The 20347-nt window shown below is 48.1% G+C and overlaps 1 protein-coding gene across 3 annotated transcripts in view; it reads right to left on the reverse strand.

Annotated features, from left to right (window-relative positions):
- Positions 1 to 20347, reverse strand: part of LOC119103870 (uncharacterized) — an 81162-nt gene that overhangs the window by 10430 nt on the left and 50385 nt on the right. For all 3 annotated transcript variants that reach the window (XM_037227556.1, XM_037227549.1, XM_037227564.1), the window contains exons 5-6: positions 8259 to 8380; positions 3147 to 3259 (exon numbers count right to left, since the gene is read on the reverse strand). In XM_037227556.1, coding sequence (XP_037083451.1) covers positions 3147 to 3259; positions 8259 to 8380 — 235 coding nt within the window. The remainder of the gene's footprint in view (positions 1 to 3146; positions 3260 to 8258; positions 8381 to 20347) is intronic.

Raw genomic sequence — 20347 nt, forward strand, 5'->3', positions numbered from 1 at the left:
GTGCTTTGCAGGAGGCCCCTGTGCTGCCAAGTGGCCCTGAGGCGGTCGGGAAAGTGTTCGAGGGTAACCGTCAAGGGTCCGATTGAAAGGCCGAAGGGCCCGAAATGCTGGTTGTGGACCACAACACGGACTTTGACCGGAAGGGCTACAACTTCAATTTTCAGTTAAAGGGCTTCTTGCACACGAACACAAACTACACAAACAGTCAGCCCCGTGTCGGTCTGAGACCTGGGGCACATTTCCCGAGGTGGGACAAGATCGGGGCCTGTAATGTGCATTGGTCAGGCCCCTGAAATAATGTGGGGTCCCTATGTCGATCAGGAGCCCACGGTGCCCAACGTCGGCAAGAAGTCGGCAAGGAGCCCCCTGATTTCGGCAAGGGAACATTTGCTGAACATGGACAGGACTCCGAATGCCAGTGGGCCTCTTGCGTTGGCCGGGGTGCCCAAACGGCGACAGGGCATATCAAAACTTATGAGGGGAGTCCACCATCGAGCAATGAAAAGGCGAATGTGTCAGTAAAGGTCACCGGTACCTAACGGGGAGGGGGGGGGGGTCCATTCCTTTTCAGCCAAAGGTCCGCTGAACCGAACTGGAGTTTCCATGCTAAATACCGGACTCCCTCCAGCGATAAATAATCTGGTTTGAGGTAATGTAGACCTCTGCGTCGATCCCGGGCCACTGCACGGGTCAGAGCGTCTCCCGCGTCATGGATGGAACTCGAGTATGACGTATCCCCCTATGGGCTTTCGGATCCACCAGAGAACAGCGTCCCCATGTCGCCAGAATAGCAGCCAGTAGACACCCCGCATTGGGACGGAATGGGCCTTCCGCGCTTCGCCTGGAACGATGCGCCCCCTAGCGTTCTGCTCTCGGGCCCCGGCACGCAAGAGTGACCGCCGTGAAATAAAACTTCCGTAAATCATTCAAAAGCAAGCCGTACCGTTCAACGGTAGGACTTGGATGTGTTTATCACCTGAGACATTTTCAGATTGTCTTTTGAACAGATTAACAGCAACAGTAACACGAAAATACAGAATATTTATATGTTCTTCCAGTTTCAAAGACAGATTCCAGCAACAGTTCGTGGTAATGTCAATGCTAATCCGCTCTTTTTATCAGTCCAAAAATACCACAAGTGAATAATACGCTCAGGCCACCTGCTAAACATACCAATGAACATGCCCAAGCGTTAAAAGGCACTTATTTCAGATGCGTCACAATTTTCGTCCACCCGTTGGCCGGCGCCTCGTGTTGGTCCCAGGGTCGATGCCGCACTGCCCATGGAGACCGTAATGTCGGGCGTCGGGGTTTTTGTTTGAAAGACTCGTGAGCGCGCAGGTTGAAACCTACTTTACATTATTTGTTTTCATTCATCAATTCTGAGTGAGTGTTGAACATTTTCAGACGACTAAGGGTTGACCATGTTAATGAGAATGTGTTAGCCCATTTCCATCTACAAAATGCTATCACGCAGTCCGCAATATCTTTGTGGAACCCAAAAACATTTTGGCAAATTCTGTGGGTGCTATCGGTCCAGCAAAAGTACAAAGAACCACTGCAAAACAAATGGTGCCGATGGTTCTTTTTCGTGCAGCCATTTAACAAGGGATTCCTTCGGGGTATTGATTTAAAATATTAACAATTGCAACTTTCAATAGTTTCTGGCTTCTGCTGTAGTTAAAGAAAGTAATAATGAAAGCAATACAGATAACTCGCGTCCCCCTAAAAGTTATGTGGGCCGTATCCGGCAATTTGGGGGGGGGAGGGATTTCATAATCAGAGACCCTTTGTCAACCCTGCCTCCCCCCCCCCCCACACACACTCAAGACTGGCTGCGCCATGTTTAGCGCCACGAAACACATGATGAAAAGAGCGCGAAAAATTCGGCCGACTGACAGGGCACAGATGGCTACAGATGAACAACAGGCAGTCTCGTGGTATGCACAACTGTAAACACAACTGTTGTTGTTCGCAATTGCGTGGACGATGGTGAAGATACAGTTTTGCATATGGCTGCTGAGGAGGCTCCTGTGTATTTGAAAAACGGCCGAAGGAAGCTGTGCCTGGGCCCCGGCTGTGGCGGATCCTGCACGTTTAACATGCCCTACTGTGGGAGCGGGCTCGCTGGACCTGACCGAGACGGACCGGTTCGGTCAGTGTTAGCATTCGACAGATGTATGGCCTCAGAATCCTCCTCTTGAAACTGCTTCCTGCACCATGTGCCTAGCTTGCCGGCGAAGTAGAAGCTCCAGAAGCAAACAGTGGCCAACAATAAGCCTTTTGATGACAGTTTTCAGCCCTTTATTGATCATTTTACCCTTCAGGCCCAATGGGTTAGCACAAACTACCTTTTGCAAAGCATGAACTCTTTATAACTAGTGCGCACATCGGACCGTCCATCCGTGCCAAGCTCATGTCGCCCAGTACGTCACAGCTGAGAAGACCGATGTCGTTGGGCATGGGGGAGAGAAGGCTGACAACCGGAACGCTATCAGCGTTCCAACAATGATTCCAACATTCTTTCAATGCATAATTGAACGAAGATTTGAGCTTTTTAACAAATCGCAGGTGTCAACAACTTAGGAAATGTGCTTTTTGTACTATGAAAGCACAGTTATCCCATAACGATGCAATCATTCAACTTGTCTTGATATTGGCAGTCAGAGTATTTTATTGCCTACATGATTTTTGTTTTCTGATGGAATAAAATATGTCATGATTGTGGTTATTATCGTTTCATTTAATCCATTTTCATCACTACGTCTTTTCTGACATCAATAACGGTAAACGGCGGGGTGCAGAGGTCTCAACGCTTCAGAGACGCGATTGGAGCACGAGATAACCCTGTACACGAATTTTAGTTCTGATCTCAGATGGTGGCATGGGCTCGACTAGTGAGTTGGCGTGCAGTGACAATTAACGATGCATCCAAATTATCAATGGGTATATGTTCGATAACGTACGCAGTAGGCAAAATGAGCATGGGCATCCAATTGGTTTGCGATAAGAGCATATCCGCATCCCGTGATCGCGATCACTAGAATTTCTCTCTTTCACTATGAACGCGTGTAGAGAATGTATCCGGGGGGAGGGGGGGGGGGGGGGGGCTCGCCCGCACCCGCGCGGCCCGGGGAGAGCCTTACTGGGCCGGGCCGAGGACGCCGTCTGCGGGCTGTAGAGCTGGCGGCGGCCGACGCGGGACACAGCGATCTCGGCCGACTCCCAGTAGTCGGTGCCGTTCATACTGGCCGTGCACCTGGGGGCACATCAACTGGGTCAGGCCAAGGCAACAGGACACTTTACACAGCAACTCCGGAAGACGGTGTGTCACTGGACACGGCTGCTCTAGATTGTTGTGACGTCGCCAAAAAGTCGTATGCTGTGAGAAATTATGCGGCATCAGCTGAAGCGCGCTTGGGATCATACACTTTCAGTAAGTGTTGATGTAGCAGGCTCATTGGGGGGGGGGGGGGGCTTAAGGAGCGTGAACATGCCTTTTTTGGGTAAAACAGACGTCTTGGTCCGCCCAACGGCACCGGACGGCACTTGACGGCTCGTTCAAACCACATGCCACTTACCTAGGGCCTCGAAAACTATATCGACCTCTTCGATTGCCAGCGGTCTCCGTTTAGCTTTAGGCATCGAAAATGGTGTTACGAGTGTTTGCCAGCGGGAAAAACAATGTTATTACATGGATTAAAGACACGTCCTTAAAAGATGGCAATAGATAGTAATAACTGGCAGAAAATGTATCAAAGGTTTGCAGTTTGAGAATGATATGTTTTTAATCGATCTTATCGTAATGATGGGAAACAAACTTCTTATTTACAGTTGAGCAGGTGATAGGGCTTTTACATACATGCCTTGATCGATACACATTTGTAGTACCACTAAAACGTCAACCTGCCACATATCCGACTACAAGCAGCATGGCGCCGTACAACCCCAACGACTTGAAAACAGTGCTGAACAGATGGCATGTAAATAAACAAGTATCAACTTTGTAAGCAGCACAGTTAACGGACATGGTACCGCATAATAAATGAATGAGTCCAAAGAAAGTACAAAGGTCAAGTAAACATCATGTTCCAAACATTTGGTCATTACTGAGCACCCCGACCACTTGATCAAGGCTTGGGGCTGTCAGTTAAAGCACTCCACGGACTGAGCCTTTTGAGGGCGGTTCAGTCCGGCGCGATTCTCTAGAAGCCACGACTCTCGAAATTTCTCAATGCAATCCGGCCCGGCTAAGCAGAAGTATGCTCATGAAAACCAGCGTCAATCCTCCTTCAAGTTTCTTTATTTTCTCACCAAAAACAAATATGTCACACCCCTGCACATCGTACTATTCGTCTTTGAAAACTTTTATCTTAATATTCTGAACTGCTGCAAAAAAACAGCAGTCAGCAGTTCTGTTCGAAGCAGCCTGACTGTTTGAAAGAACTACCTGCTAGCAATCCTCTCTTGAATACTAACCTCACAGTCTGAAATCCGTATTCCTGGCAAAGATCCTAAATTTTCAAAGAAAATACAGGCTTAGCGAAAGGTAAGATCAATGTTCGGATGCGGCAGAATAGGACTAAAATGGGCCGCAATGTTCTGCCTTTTAGATTTCATAATATTCTACAGCTAACCATTCAAAGATGTTGGTGACAATTGGACGGATAATCATATTTCTAATAAATTTGATAAAATTACATCTGCAGGGTATTATGAAGCTTTTTAACTACACAACCTAACAGAGCTGACAGGCCATGACGGCATGGGTCCATACACTTTGTAAAACATGCCTTGCTACCGGTCTATGCAATGGCTAAGAGACACCTTATAGTATAAATGTGCATAAGGCTTATACAATCTGATCTAATACGCACCCGGATGGCCGGCTGAATACGCTTCGCTCAGGTTTGTGGGGGGGGGGGGGGGGGCAGGTTGAACACCCTGTGAAGTCAAAAATCAAGATAGCTAGAGATGCCAAATTCACAGGGTAGATTGGCCTGTGTGTGAATTCACTTGGGTCAAAATGTGAGGTTTCAAGGCGATAAGTTTGTTGTCAAATAAGGTCAAACAAGGTCGAACTCAAAATTGTTGTCTCAAGTTCCCCGCACTTCCCCATGCAACCGCCGTGAAGCTAAATACATATTCTAAACAAATGGTCAGTGAGGTCATTGACCATATCTTATCTTCATGAGGTTGAGGTGACCAAATGCCTAGGAGATTACCCCTATTTTGTCATTGCAATACGTGTTAGTGATTACGCCATGCGGTATTTTCCTAAAAACAAAACGTTGATCTGGGTCATTTTAGGTCATTGATCTGCCTTAAAAACGTCCACGGAACATATCATTCTCGTTCCTTGTCATTACCTAATTCCAAATGAGCACCAGAACCTTTTCAAGAACACGAATTTTTTGCTTGTTACCTGATAAACTATCTCAGATACATCTGGCTTCGTCTAGCACTCCGTTACTGCATCACATAGAACGATTCCCCACAAATGCCCTTTGTTGACAGCCATAGCCTGACCTGCTATAAATAAGCGACATTACAAGGTACGTCTAATATTTTACATAAAAGATCCGCGTTTTAATTGTCTACAGCTATGCAAGGTTTGGCGCGGCTTCGCCGCGCTGTTCGGGAATTATTCTGGAAAGTCTTCAGAGAGGTCAATTTGACCCCGCCACCCGAGCGCGTGTAAAGTAACATTGCTAGTCAAAAAATCAAAATACTTCGGATCAGGGATAGAGTTTTACGGTGGCCATTTAACGTGCCACAACGTTCGGCACTGCCCGTCCTACCCTGAGTGTAAAATCATTCGACGCCACCTGAGGTTTACCGTTCACGTTGCTACTGGCCGCAGTTCATGCCAGTCAGGGCCAAGTGATAGGCACGTTAAGCGACACGAACCCTCCCCGCAACCAGAAAATGAATATCAATACAGACGAGTTCTAACCAACGAGTTTTTGCCACGAGCTAAGGAGGGAAAGAAAATATAAATTGCTATTTTTCTGGGCAAGCTTTCCATTTGAGAGCAAACATTGACACCTCCAGAATAACAAACCGACAGAAGCGTGACAAAATCGGATGCGCCATTTTCATGTTTAGATTTTGCCTGACTCCTAAGTGGAAAGGGTGAGTAGACAACCACACTGACATCCTTCACTGCATTCTTTTATTTAACACAATACTCGGTAGCATAGCAATTTCACACCCGCACGGACGGTCATGTAATATAGTTGACCGGAACCAAATATTTAGATGCATGTCACATTCCACTCTACTCAGTAAGTCAGTTATGATTTTCTGTGCTGAAATTGGGCGCGCATAGTTTTTTCCCAAGCATTGCAAAGTTAGTCGATTATTTTACCATTTTTAATCGCTGAAGTTGTATGCTCGTCCTACCCAAATACAGGTCAGATGCAACATGCAACATGCAACATGAAATAGCTCTTGCGTTCATGCGGGCGTGGTTGCTTTTCATCGTAGATATGCTGTTTCGATATTCCGGAGATACCAATTCTTTTTTTAAATGCGGAAGTTTGCGACAAAGATGAAAACTGACATTTCCACTCCCTTCTCTTCCGTAATATGCCCTAACAGCCAGTTGTTTAGGGCACTTACATTCCGATACGCCCACTGGTGGCGGGGAGCGTCCGAATCGCTTTACGCGCTGATTTTTTGGCCCTGACTGGCATAAACTACGGTCGGTGGCAGCAGATGCAGTAAAGGTCGGATGACGTCAGAGGAATCCCCAGGGTGCCGCAGAGGAAGCGCGCATGTCATGCTCTTCGTTTATTGGCTGCACAGAAGTAGGTGGTAACTTCTGTTCATCGAAATGCATGTGCTGTGCATCTCGCTAGTCTTGGATCTTGAATTATATCGTTCACAAAAGCAGTTCCATACTCTATCTATTTAATCTAAATGTTATCCAGTGAACACTGCCAGTACTCCATCCAACAAGCTCTATTCTATTTCTCTTTTGTGTGGTAAGAGCGTTCGGTGCACTTCTTTAACTCGGGGAAAAACATCATATTGCTCGAATATACGTAAAATGTTGACAAAAAACTTACAATGCGTGTTCAATAAGTAACCCATGGTTCTGCCTTTCCTTGGTGATGAGGTTGGAAACCAGAACCTTTTGCTAGCTTTGTTCAATACAAATTCCATGAAGCTTTTTATATTTGACATTCAAACCATGTTTGAGGATATCAAAAACAAAAACAATGAAGGAAGTAGGTGGACAGAACAAATTTTTGGCATCAGAGACAAACCTGCCATTTTTGAGACACAGTCTCACATGCACATTAGTGTCGGTTTTTGGCCATTCCTTATAAATCGGTCGCACCTGATATCACCACTAGTGACGCATTTGACGCACTGCTCAACCCAACATACTGCAAAATCATATGGTGCGACAGCGTCATCTTCATTGGCTTCATCAGTGCACCATTCACGCCTCATTCACACCGGCCCCTTTGCCACCCACAGTGCGCACAATGGGAATCAATAGGCGTAGGCCATTCCGTCTGCCGGCGGTTTCCGGTAATGCGACAGAAAACGAGCGCTATATACCACGAGTGGCCCGCTAATGAGGCGGATGGCAGCTGCGGCATACCGCGCCAGTGCCGGCCTAATGGTCCACTTGGACCTGCGGGTCTGCCGGATCATCTGCACATCAATACCGACCATTCCATAAACACATCTGAGGTCCGTGCGTACGCACAGCGTGGCTCAATTGCGCCCGCATTGCGCCCAACAGGCGTTTAAGTGCATTTGGAGATCATCCGGAAGTAACGTCACACATGGTAAAAAAAACACACAAAAGACTGGTGCTCGTAAAATGTGGACTAGTTCTCACGATCATTCCAGAACTTCGACAAACACACGATTTTTTGTCATTAAATTACGGACTCTGACTAAAAACCAGTCCAATACAAAGCTCCACACCAAACATGTATGGCACGACAAAAATATTAACATATGCAATATATATAAAGGGGAGAAGTTCACAATAATGACGGCGCAAGGGTGCCTTGTTTAAGCCTACATCACCAGGCACCGCCTGGTAGGAGAGGAGGCTCCCGACGGCGCAGGGGTGCCTTGTTAAGGCCTACACCACCAGGCACCGCCTGGTAGGAGAGGAGGCTCCCGACAGCGCAGGGGTGCCTTGTTTAAGCCTGCGCCACCAGGCGCCGCCTGGTAGGAGAGGAGGCTCCCGACGGCGCAGGGGTGCCTTTTTTAGAGCCTCTACTCACCGGACGCGCATCAGACCGTCGTTAAAGTCATCTGGTGACACGGTGTGCGTTAGTCGGGAAAAGGTTGTGCTCATGCTGAACGGCTCTGGGTTCGTCCAGCTCTCCACAGACGTCCAGGCGACCTGCAACCACGGGGCGAGTGCGTTAGCAAACGTGTCCCGCATGTTCTGGTCCTAACTGATGTTCTGGTCAGTACATCAACACACCATTCGCTTGCATATTAATTAGCGCGTTTACCTCGTCTATTGCGCCAGGGATACATAGACCAATAGGTACATACACCAATATAGCCAGCCCGCTGTGTTAGACCATTTTGATCCGTGGTGCGCCAGAACCAGATTGTTCTGGAACACAGCAAAGCCTTTTTACTGACCTCAGCGAACATCATGGCCCTGTCAATATATGCATTTCAGTCAGACTCCTGCAGCGCATTCTTGAGCCGTCAGCTGTTGCAGCAGACCGAACGAGTGAGAGTAACGTCGCGGTTTAGGGGTTGTCACCACCCGGACCGCCAGCAGCAGCTCACCACACAACCACTGGACAACTTTTACATTCATTTTCGCACAACTCGGTAAATTCTTTACTTTGCCTCCATCGCCACCAAGCTGTGAAAGTGGGCTGTTCATTTTCCCGTGCCCAGCCGCCACACTTAAGTTGTAAGTAGGGTGCCGTTTCCTATTCACTTGGAAAACTGGGGGTCCAGCCTGAAGCCCCAGCTCTAAAAAGAAAATGAGCCAAATCGCGGGAGAAATTCGCCTTCTGGCGTACTTTAGGATTATTCCGGGAGTTTGGTTGTTGTTTTCGGGTAGGTTTAGCTATCTTTCACGGCTCAGCCCACCCCTCTCTACCCCAACCTTTTCTGTGAAACTAAATCTTGGACGGAAAGAACATAAAAGTCCTCTCGTGTGCAACCACGCCTCTTAAATTTGGGATTAGAGCAGCTGGCAAGGTAGCAATATGTGAACAAAACTTTGCCGAAGCGGCAGACCTGTCTCCGTGTGACGCCGGTCCGGAGTGACGCTTGGTGGGGGAGGGCATGGAAGGAGTAGGGAGAAGGCAGGGGAAATGTTCTTGTGTAACGTATTACAAACAATGACCCCAAAAACGGTGGCGCCGCTACGGACACCGACAACACGCAGAAAACGTTGCCACCGCTGCGAACACTGACAGCACGTTGCAACATTTTTCCAGTAAAACCTGTAGTCATCATCAGTCTTCAATGTAAATGTTGAATACGGTATCATGTTATCAGCACGAGTGGCGCATTTCAATTGGTAAATCGTTTTATACGTGTCGCACACATAATGATAATCTTTCAGTCCCTTATATAAAGCTAAAGTCGCTTCTATAATCTTGACAGTGCTCAGCCCAGTTTGGCCAAGCCGGGAAGAGTTGACTGATGACGTCATCACTAACATTAAGCAGGGGTCAACAAATCCCGGGTTAAGACTGTTCCGCATATGCAGTTGCTGTATAAATGTGTAGATAAAAGGCTTGCACATGCCGTACAGGAATAGCAACGATACCGCTGTGAAGATGTCGTAAAACCATGAAGAATGCGTATCAGATTTTTATTTTAAGTCAAATGTGCCGTCACCAGAGCTCATGATATACCCAAAAATGGTCGTTCGGGTAGATGCAGTTAAAACTCATGCCAAAGGGAGTGTTCCAGATATGTGTGGGGTTTTCAACCGAAATTGCTATCTTGAAGGTCATTCGGTGCATTTCACAGCCCTGCCCTCAATACCTAAACCTCTGTAATTTCTTGGCTAAACACTCGCAAAGATGTGCGGATTATTTTGAGGGAGACTTTTCAGTTACCGAGGTATCCAAGACGCCATAATATTGTCATTCAAATCCTGTCATTTCATTTGTCATGCGGCGGTCAATGCCCAGAAAAGTATGGCGGTCGGGCCGTTCAAATCTGGCATCCGCGAGCACCATTTCTAGATATAACAACCCTCAATTGGCTCTCGATCGATTTTGTGCAAAACATGATAACATTGTCAAACAATGACGCATTGAGGAGCATCATTACTAAACAGAGGAATCGTGCCATCAAGAAAAGTCTTCCACACTTCAACGTGTACCAATAACTATACGTGAACTTAGTTTATCATATTTGATGCTTCCTGCATTATACTAAAACGCAGGACAGTCCCTTAAACACGTCAAGACGGGTAATCAGCGCACAGAAATAAGCGCTATCACGCACTCGGGTGGGAGTGGGGGGGGGGGGGAAATTTTCCCCCGTCCTGAAGGTTTTTCCGGATTGATTCCGAATGGCGCGGGGTAAGTGCGCTAAATTTGCATAGCTGTAGATTATTCAATAGCAAATCTTTTGGTATCAACAAGTTTAGATGCGCCTCGTAAGGTTGCTGAGCTACGGCAGATCAAAGCCGGGTCATGGATGCAGCGAAAAAAATTTGAAGGAAATCTTTCAATCTGAAGCAATAATGGAGCATTAGACGGAGCAATGCATCTTTGAGACAGTTTCTCAGACAGTACAACAATTGAATTAACAAATCATATTGAGTTAAGGTCGCGTCTAAAGGTCAACCAAGGTGAAGGGCAGCTCAGTTCTATTTTCTAGAGCGTGCTGTATTGAGTAATTTCTGCTACTTATTTGCAATTTACTGATGAAATGAGTCGTATTTTATCTTCTATGGTCTTTATAAACGGCAGGATGGGTAACTGACCTAAAATGACCCAGGCCAATATTTCGTTTCTAGGAACATACTGCCTAGTGTTATCATTGGCGTTCATTAAAGTGCAAAAAATCTGAGCAGTCTCGTATGATTTTGATCACCATGACCTCCTAGAGATCCCAAAATGTCACCGACTTTAAATAAGTACCAGTGATGTTTTGCTAAGAACAGGTGTCTAGCTTCACAATGGTTACATAAGAGGATCTGGTAGCACGTATTTGTAACAAACTGACAACAGGTACGTTGGCACCTGAAATTGTGCGTCATCAGTTTCACAAACACCATAAATAGGTGGTTACACGCGTCGCACTCGTTCATCTAGCCTTTCGGCTACTGACGACATATACCACTGACCTTGGATGACATCATATGGCCTTTCACGTTCGCACGTGGCCTATTATGATCTTATTATGTGTTAGAATGGTATCGCAACATGTTTTTAGTGAAGTATTCACATTTTGCATTCAAAATATATAACAAAACTGCCTATCTTGAGCTCAGTGTGCATCTTGCAGAAGACACCCAAAGAAATAGCTCATAACCTGCACCAAGATCATCCCTCTGAGGTCATACGATGGTTGTGCATGTGAGTTAGTCCTCTTTCCCTTTGATACAAACACCAAATGCATACAACAATGGGTACAAATTTGGAGTATTTTCGAAAAATAGGAAAAAAATGGCCTGCCTTCAGGTCACTGACCACGCATATTTTGAAAAACCTGAAACGTAAAAACCTATGATTGACAGATGAACAGATACTGAAAATTTGGTCTTCCTGTCCTTTTCGTTTTTGACCTGTGCTCAAAACAGCGTATGGGAAGTCCCCCCCCCCCCCCAACCACCGCATGGCCACCGGAACGGAAGGAGAGGATTCATAAGTCACCAGCCGTTATCATTGGCCCGGTTACGGGGTGGGCAGGGACGAGATAACCCCACCCGGTCCACAGCTGGACACTTTTATCGGCCATCGGCCGCACAGACCAGTCGTACGCTCGCCCAGCTGGTTGGCACATGCTCATTAGTCGGCCTCTGTCCGGGTCACACGACGTACCGCCGAGGTCAGCGCCGAGGGCCCGTGTCATAAGCCTACGCGCCGAGTCCGGCCGCCGCGACAGCTACGGCCGGCACGGAATGCCCGCGACATGAACGTCACACGCGTCTCGCCCGCCCATCCGTCGGCTGGTTTGCCGGCGGCCACCGGACAGTTCCGATCCACTTGGTAACAGCATCTTCGCCATGTGTTTCGGATACAGTGCTGACAATCAGTAACTCTTTTCCCCAGTACCTGTGTTAAAGGTTATGGCGCCATGGCAGTCAACAAACTGCTGTATCTGCCAGTTAGCAGCCAATCTGAGTGTCTGTAAGTTTTCTTTTTCGTTTGAGCGAAGTGAGTAAGATTCTACTCAGGCATATTTACATCATCCGGTATCATGCATTTCTAAAACACATACTAAAAACCAACTTTTTATAGGATTCAAGCGCTTTCTCGGTTGCCGCATTGAGACCGTGTCAATCCAGTCGGCATATTTTGTGCAATTGGAATGGTTCTTAATCCATCCAATGCATTTGGCTCCACTAATTTTGGAATTCGATCCCATCAGATTCATGTGTTGTTTCAATTTTCCGGTCCGGCTAATCGATCCACTATTCGTGTATTTATTTATGCAGCGAAGTACTTTATTCAAACCATTGCTGGTCATGACCAGTGTGTTGAGGCGCCAAGAAGCCATTTTGTGTCCAAGTAATTGCTTGACATTATTTTTCAATCAGTACCTCCTAATATAATGAAGTTTCGTTGACTGCAGCGTAAGAGCTCATGATACCGAAATTATGACACATCTGCAAGTCTGCTGTAGTTGAGAAAAATCTCTACCGATTTGGCTAGAAGAAATGCCGAGTGGCCCTGGCAAACAAAGAAGGGATTGTTAAGAGTTTACGGAATTATTTTTCCCAAGCTCCCCATGTCTTATGCGCAGGTTCCAGTATGATTCGGAAACTTGAGGTGCTATGCACAGCTATACATATATCTAGGCCGACTAATCTTTCAAAGGGACAAATAACTCTGGTTCCCCCAACAATAAGACTGTTAGTTTGAATTGAGTTTGGGTTTCGCAGACATCTTTTATTTGTGAACCACTTCTTTCACATTGGTATGAGCGTCTTCATCTTTTGACATTGGTTTGAGCGTATTCATTTGGAAGCAGAGATGGCCAAGCGAGGACCAAGCCGAGAGGGGAGGGGCACCTGATTCAGGCCTTGCTCCTTCCCCCAATTTCGGTCTGTTTTTCGTTTTCATCATAGATGGCTCCTGACAGAACTTTACAAATCCGCGTGATGCGCTTTCACCGAGCCCCGGGCGCCACGTTCTGAAAATCCTGGCTGCGCTTCCGGAGACGGTTTACTCTTTTTTTTCCAAATCGGATCTTAGTCCCTTTACTTTTATCCGTGCAATGCACATTTCTACGTCATCCATTCAAAATCCCATTCTTAAGTGAGATTGTTCTTCAAATTCCAGTTTGATGGCTACAGTTCTGTCCCCCACCACGTCGCGTTTTCTTAGACATTATTACACCTCTGGCATTGTCAATACCAGTGGTGACTCATGACTTCGATGTGCTGAAAATCACGCCTGGGTGAGGGCCAACCGGGCGAAAATGATCCACGCTGACCTGTGTCGCGAAATATTTCGATACCACAGAATAAGAAGGCGAGGGATCAGATATTCGATACTCCACGTCGATGAGTCCCACATGTGTTCGGCGAGACCTCGAGAGACATGATGTACGATAGGTCTAAAATTTCTGAGACCAAGGGGTTTGCAGTTCAAACCTTCGCATGTATGTCCGCGCGTATCGCGGGGCGTGTTCCACGTTTGAGGAAAATACACAACCAGTGGATCATAGCCGGCGTGGGGCTGCGGCCGTATCCCGCCCTATCCTGTCACGTCCTGCCTGACAGTCCATGACCTGGTGTCACCAGCGGCGAGCGTCGTCACGCTCTGCCGCACACCGCCAGCCCGCGCCAGCGTACACCAACACCCCATCCACGCAACGCTCAACCACCAACCAACCGACCACCAACCGACCAGCCGAGCTCAACAGCGGTTGGGTTGGAGCAATGGCCGCTGGCGGGGGTCCGGGGCAAGCTCGCGCCCATATAAACAGATCGCCTCACGTCATAGGCCGACGTCAGCGCCTTTCACGATGTTAGTTCAGGCGGAATTAATGTACTGCGCGGTGTGCTATTCAACTGAGGAGTGCGCGCCACAGATGACTTCGTCCAGCGAGGGCAAACTGGCGCGCGAGCGCGTTCCACGTCACGCATCTGACTTGGTACTGTCATGCGAGTTTTTCTGGCAATCGGCTACGTAAAGCATGGTTTCAGCGGACGAAAAGCCAATCCAGGGTATGGTCTAGAAACGGTTTTATCAGTTTCAGCGGCTTTAGGGTCCGCTTTTGTAAACCCACTCGCGTTTTTAAGACCTAAGATGAACCTTTGATGCTTTGGGCGAAAAACACATTATGAAAAGGCCACGCGTATAACCCTTCAAAATAGAGGGCGATTACCGCCGGACATACACCCTCCAAAATGGAGGGCGGCTTCGTACCACGCTTATACTAACTCCAAAACGGTAAGTGGCGACACAGCGAACCTCCACGCAGTGCATAAAGCATAGAGGCTGGCGAAAGCGTATCTGTAATTCTAGAATAACTTCCAGTGATTGCAGGAAAGCTGTCGGTGATGCCCACCCAGCCACCACAGAGTTTACGCTGGCTTTGTGTCACTGCGGTACGGGTCGTTTCATAATTCCAACAGTTCATAATGTCCCAAGTCCATTATGTCCGCAATTCGTAATGGTCCCAGTTCACAATGTCCACACAGTAGTTTCACCTGTGTCCGCCAGGGTATGGTGCTTCGCCCTTATATTTGAGGGTGGCGCCTATGGTTATGACGCCATCTCTTACCCTACGGTATACAGTGGAACGCCATTATTGCAATAATAGATGGTATAGCAGCATTCGCCAACTGTAAGGGGCTGCTTTTCTTACTCTGCGATGCAAAGGAGCCGACTGGAATGGGCGCCTCGAATGGTGGTCTCTAGCAGCCGAAAATAGTGTCGACAATGGACCCTGGATAAGACGGCAGAGCTCCAAAGCCAGTGGACGAAAAAAACTAACAGATCATTGTTATACCCGCATGCTGGGAATTTGAGGCCGATGCAAGGGGCTGTCACAACCGATGTAGTGTGAATCAGTGCCAGGGACATGATGTTTCGTCTTTCTGAGTAGGGCTGGTTTATATCAGTGACGCATGTTACCCGTTGGTTTTCTTCCATTTATTTATGTACGCTCGTTAATATGCACAGATGCGAGGAGACCCTATACGATTATAGTCACAAGTATATTGGTGTGGTTATGCGACAGACTTGCGAAATGAGCAAGTCTCCTGGGACATCAGGATTATAATGGGGTCAAAAGAACAACAATACATGAAGAAGAGTGTCCATATGTACACAAAATCTTCAAATTGTACCGCGTATATCGGGATAAAAACAAAGCATAGCAGCACAGCATTCGCTCTTATGCGCAGCTGGGTTCCCCCATTGGGGCTAACTTGATTTCTGCGATCGGCTGCGTTAACACGCGCTCGGGTGGGGGTCAGATTGACCCCCCAAAGGTTTAATTTTCCAAAATAGTTTCCGAGCGTCGCGGCGTAGCCCCGCCAGATTTTGCATAGCTGTTGACAATTGAATAGCAAATCGTTTGACATCAAAAATTTAGACGTATCTTGTAAGGTCGCTGACCTATAGCAGTTCAAAGTCAGGCCATGCTTTCAGCGAAGGCAATTTCTAGGGAATCGTCCAATCTGATACAATAACGGAATGTCTGACGAAGCCATACATCTCGATATGCTTTCTTAGGCACTAACAGCCTTGAATGAGCAAATTACGTTGACCTAAGGTCAGGTATGAAGGTCAGACCGAGGTGGCAACCAGGGTTTGCTGTATGGGATAGTTCGTAGTGCTCATTTTGAATTTATTGACAGCAGAAACCACATTATGACCTCCATTGACTTTTTAGAGGTCAGAAAAGGTCATTGACTTAAGCTGACCTGAGTCGACTTTTTGTTTTATGAGCATGCTGCCTAGCGTAATCTTTGTCGCCTATTCAAATGCAAAACTCAGAGCAGTCTTGTATAATTTTGGTCACCATGACCTTGAAAAGGTAAAACAAGGTCACTGCCCTCAAATGGGCTTTTATTTTTTGCTTACAAACAGTTTCCTAGGTTCTGGGGGCACTTTCGTGACCAACCTAGAATTTGACATTGTTTGACCTTATTTGACCTGAAGGTCACACCTTAGGAAGCTCAAACTTTGACCTCAGTGAGTTCACGTACAGGTCAAAACATCCTGCAAATTTGGTGCCTCTAGCTTTCTTAGTTCTTGAGATCTCAGGGGGTTAAATTGACCCCCACCCGAGCGAAGGATATCTAGCCGGCCATCCGGGCGCGTGTTAATCGATCGGCTGTTCGGCTGTTCGTGCCGATTTCATTCACGTCAGCCTGCTTGCCGTCCTGTGCGTGGGAAATGCAGGTTCTTCTTGATCGGTCGGCTGGAAGGTTCTCAAACACTTGAGTCGTTCGGTAACACCGCACCGCGGACAGGTCGCGACTTGTGTGGTAGTTGGTATTTTGTGAGGGAGGGGGGGATGCTGAGTCCAGTGTATGGTCAAGCAAGAAACGTGAAGGGAGCATATGTCGTTGCTTGCCACAGTCAAATTCATAGTTATTGCAATCTGCAAAACGAGCTACTGTTAAGACAAGTGACGTTAAGGCTTCGTTACGTCACGTTTAACATCGAGGTAAGTTAAAAAGTTAATTCTGCAGTTATTATTTACTTACGTCAGTTTCAAACAATAACAAATCATAGTTCAACGGACAATTATGTACGAAATGACAACCTAAAATGCAATTTCCTCACACAGACCCTGGTTGCATGCTAGTCTCCCTGGCCAGTTGTCAACTAACTGCCATGTTAAGGTCACAACGCATGGTTGCATTGGGAGGCGAACACACGTGTCTCCCACACATTGGTCAGAAGCTTTTACATGCTTACATCTGATGTGCAGGGTCGGCTTCCTATGACATCCTATCGAAGTCCACTACAAAGATCCCAAAAGGATTCAGGTGGACTACTTTTGTCAGGAAAAGGCAGGGTGTTAGGTGACCGCACCCGGTCGTGGCGATGTGGCAGTGCTGCAGGGAAGTGCAAAGTCCTGATGAATAGCTGCCCCGTAATGTACGGCCGGTGCCTCCATTCTTACAGACAGCAGTTACCCTGACGTTACTTCAATAAAATCCCATAAATGAGTGTTTCGGCTGTGTGAGCATGATTTTGAAGATTGCGGCGATGAGAGAGGATTTTGTATTACGTCAAATCATTCCGAAGTGTGATTGCGTTACTGGACATGGGCTCCTTTGTCATCTTATGCAGCATGACATTGTGTTACGCTACCGGCTGCTACAAAGTCCCTACTATGCCTGTAGGGAATTTGATCGGCGATAAAAGGTGCACTTTTACCAGCCCTGAGAAGCGGTGTAAGCGATCCTCTCGGTTGAGGCCAGCAATTTCTTCCGCTCGCATCCACCTATTTTAAGTTTTTCTGCTGCCTTCTCTTTTCTGTAAAACCCTGCGTTGAGACCAAGTTCTACCTGCGTTGTAAGTGATATTCCCAGGCTGCTCACACTGCTTCCCTACATCCTCAGTGCCTGATTAATCGTCGAGAAACCATCATGTCTTCCGGCACATCATTAGCTTTATCCCACAACTGTTTGCTCTGCAGGCAGAAGCTGTGTTCAACCAGAAACCAAGCACCACACACACCACATACGCTCCACATACAAACAAGTAATTCGCGTGACCTATCATGGAAACATGCAAAAACGGATTATGTTATTGAAATTGTCGTTGAAACGGTGCAGTACATATTTCTCACACGCCAAGCCAATAGTTTCTAGCATGTACTGTTTCACACAGTTGTCTACTGCACGAGTACTTGTTCTATGAGTCACATAGCAGCAGTCATAGGCGCAGATGGTGCAGGGATTGCACAAGGTGTTCAGGAATTCACACCATGGCTCGGAGGAAAACGCCATGTTATGTGCGGTCTGCGCGGCTCTACAGTAGAGGAAATGAACAGCCCACAACTGCCCTCGTCACAAGCACGGTTCGTGAGGCTCTGGCACTGGTGGGGGAACGCCAGGCCAGGCGGAGCAGACTGCTGCCAGGGGAGACCCGCTGCCTGTCTGCTGCCAGGGGAGACCTGCTGCCAGGGGAGACCTGCTGCCTGTCTGCTGCCAGGGGAGCCCTACTGCCTGTCTGCTGCCGGGGGAGCCCTTCTGCCAGGCGGGACCTGCTGCCTGTCTGCTGACAGGGGAGCCCTACTGCCAGGGGAGACCTGCTGCCTGTCTGCTGCCAGGGGAGACCTGCTGCCTGTCTGCTGCCAGGGGAGCCCTACTGCCTGTCTGCTGCCAGGGGAGCCCTTCTGCCAGGCGGGACCTGCTGCCTGTCTGCTGACAGGGGAGCCCTACTGCCTGTCTGCTGCCAGGGGAGCCCTTCTGCCAGGCGGGACCTGCTGCCTGTCTGCTGACAGGGGAGCCCTACTGCCAGGGGAGACCTGCTGCCTGTCTGCTGCCAGGGGAGACCTGCTGCCTGTCTGCTACCAGGGGAGACCTGCTGCCTGTCTGCTGCCAGGCGGGACCTGCTGCCTGTCTGCTGCCAGGGGAGCCCTACTGCCTGTCTGCTGCCAGGGGAGCCCTACTGCCAGGGGAGACCTGCTGCCTGTCTGCTGACAGGGGAGACCTGCTGCCTGTCTGCTGCCAGGGGAGACCTGCTGCCTGCCTGCTGCCAGGCGGGACCTGCCGCCTGTCTGCTGCCAGGGGAGACCTGCTGCCTGTCTGCTGCCAGGCGAGACCTGCTGTCTGGCTGCTGCCAGGGGAGCCCTACTGCTTGTCTGCTGCCAGGGGAGCCCTACTGCCTGTCTGCTGCCAGGGGAGCCCTACCGCCAGGGGAGACCTGCTGCCTGTCTGCTGCCAGGCGAGACCTGCTGCCTGTCTGCTGCCATGGGAGACCCGCTGCCTGTCCGCTGCCAGGCGAGACCTGCTGCCTGTCTGATGTCCAGCCACACCGCTTCACCAGATCACAGGCATCCAGCTTCAGATAATGAAGCCGGAACGGATACCTTGTTACATGCACATTCAGCACTCGTCAAAGCAATGGATAAGGTCAGCTCTGTTCAGTGAAGCCCCGTTACACCAAGCTGTGAGACCGATGCGGTGGATTTTATGTCACCCCACGAAAAAGATGCATGATGTCACCTTAACATGTACATGTACATCATGTACATAACATGATGCACCTTAGTCACAATTAATCCAACACGGAAAACGAGTTGTACCTATTATGCGTTATGGCACAGACACACGAAAACTTCATCTAGTCCCTCATGCCGAATTTGTCTTCCTTCCTTTGCTTATTGACGCACAACTCAGCATTAAGATGCCATTGGTCTTCGCCGCATGTTATCGCCAGACACGCTTCAGGCAACGTTAGCAAATATTGAAACACATTTATATTCGGACAATAACGAGGTAAACCAGGTTAGGCTACGCAAATTCACTGCATTGATTGTCGCAGAATAAGCGCTCGCGGCAGGACTGCCTCACGACTTGGCCCACTATTCTATCACGCTCACAGGCTGATAAGTGAATTTAGTTTGCAAATCACGAAATCTCCTAAATGCATGCAGACTACCTCAGTTTATGTACAATCCAGCGGACTAGTCGTAAAGCTCCTCCAAAAATTCCCTTGTACCTCAAAAACGCTAGGTGAGGGAGAGCAGGGAAGCCGAGTCAGGAGCTGCGTCTTGGAGGGAATGGACAACAAAGAGCCTATGCAACAAAGTTTAAGATGTTCGCTTTTTTTTGGTGCCTCACACAATTTCCATTTAACAAGGTAAGTTGACCTTCCTGGGCCCGTAAGTCATAGTGTCTCCAGTCTTCCTAATGTATCCATGATAAGTTAAGCATGTATCGTCCTGAACTTAGGAGCGGTGTGTCGGCTGTGGCGAAGGAAAGCCGAAGCCGCTGAAATACCCGCGACTGGCCCTAGTTCGGAGCTGTGCTTCTCGTGGCCACGATGTTTTGTTTGCCATTTTATTTCTACGCGAATGCGTTTAATTGGGCATGCGTTTAATTTAGTTTGCACGGGGGCGCTTTAAGTTGCATGGGTATTCCCCGATCGTATATGTCCTGTTGAACAAATCTGAACATAAGCACCCCGCAGAGATGGCAGGAGTGAGATGATTTTCGTTTTGTTGGATG

This window comes from Pollicipes pollicipes, unplaced genomic scaffold (assembly GCF_011947565.3).
Source record: "Pollicipes pollicipes isolate AB1234 unplaced genomic scaffold, Ppol_2.1 Scaffold_2555;HRSCAF=2994_pilon_pilon_pilon, whole genome shotgun sequence".
Lineage (NCBI taxonomy): Eukaryota > Metazoa > Arthropoda > Thecostraca > Pollicipedomorpha > Pollicipedidae > Pollicipes > Pollicipes pollicipes.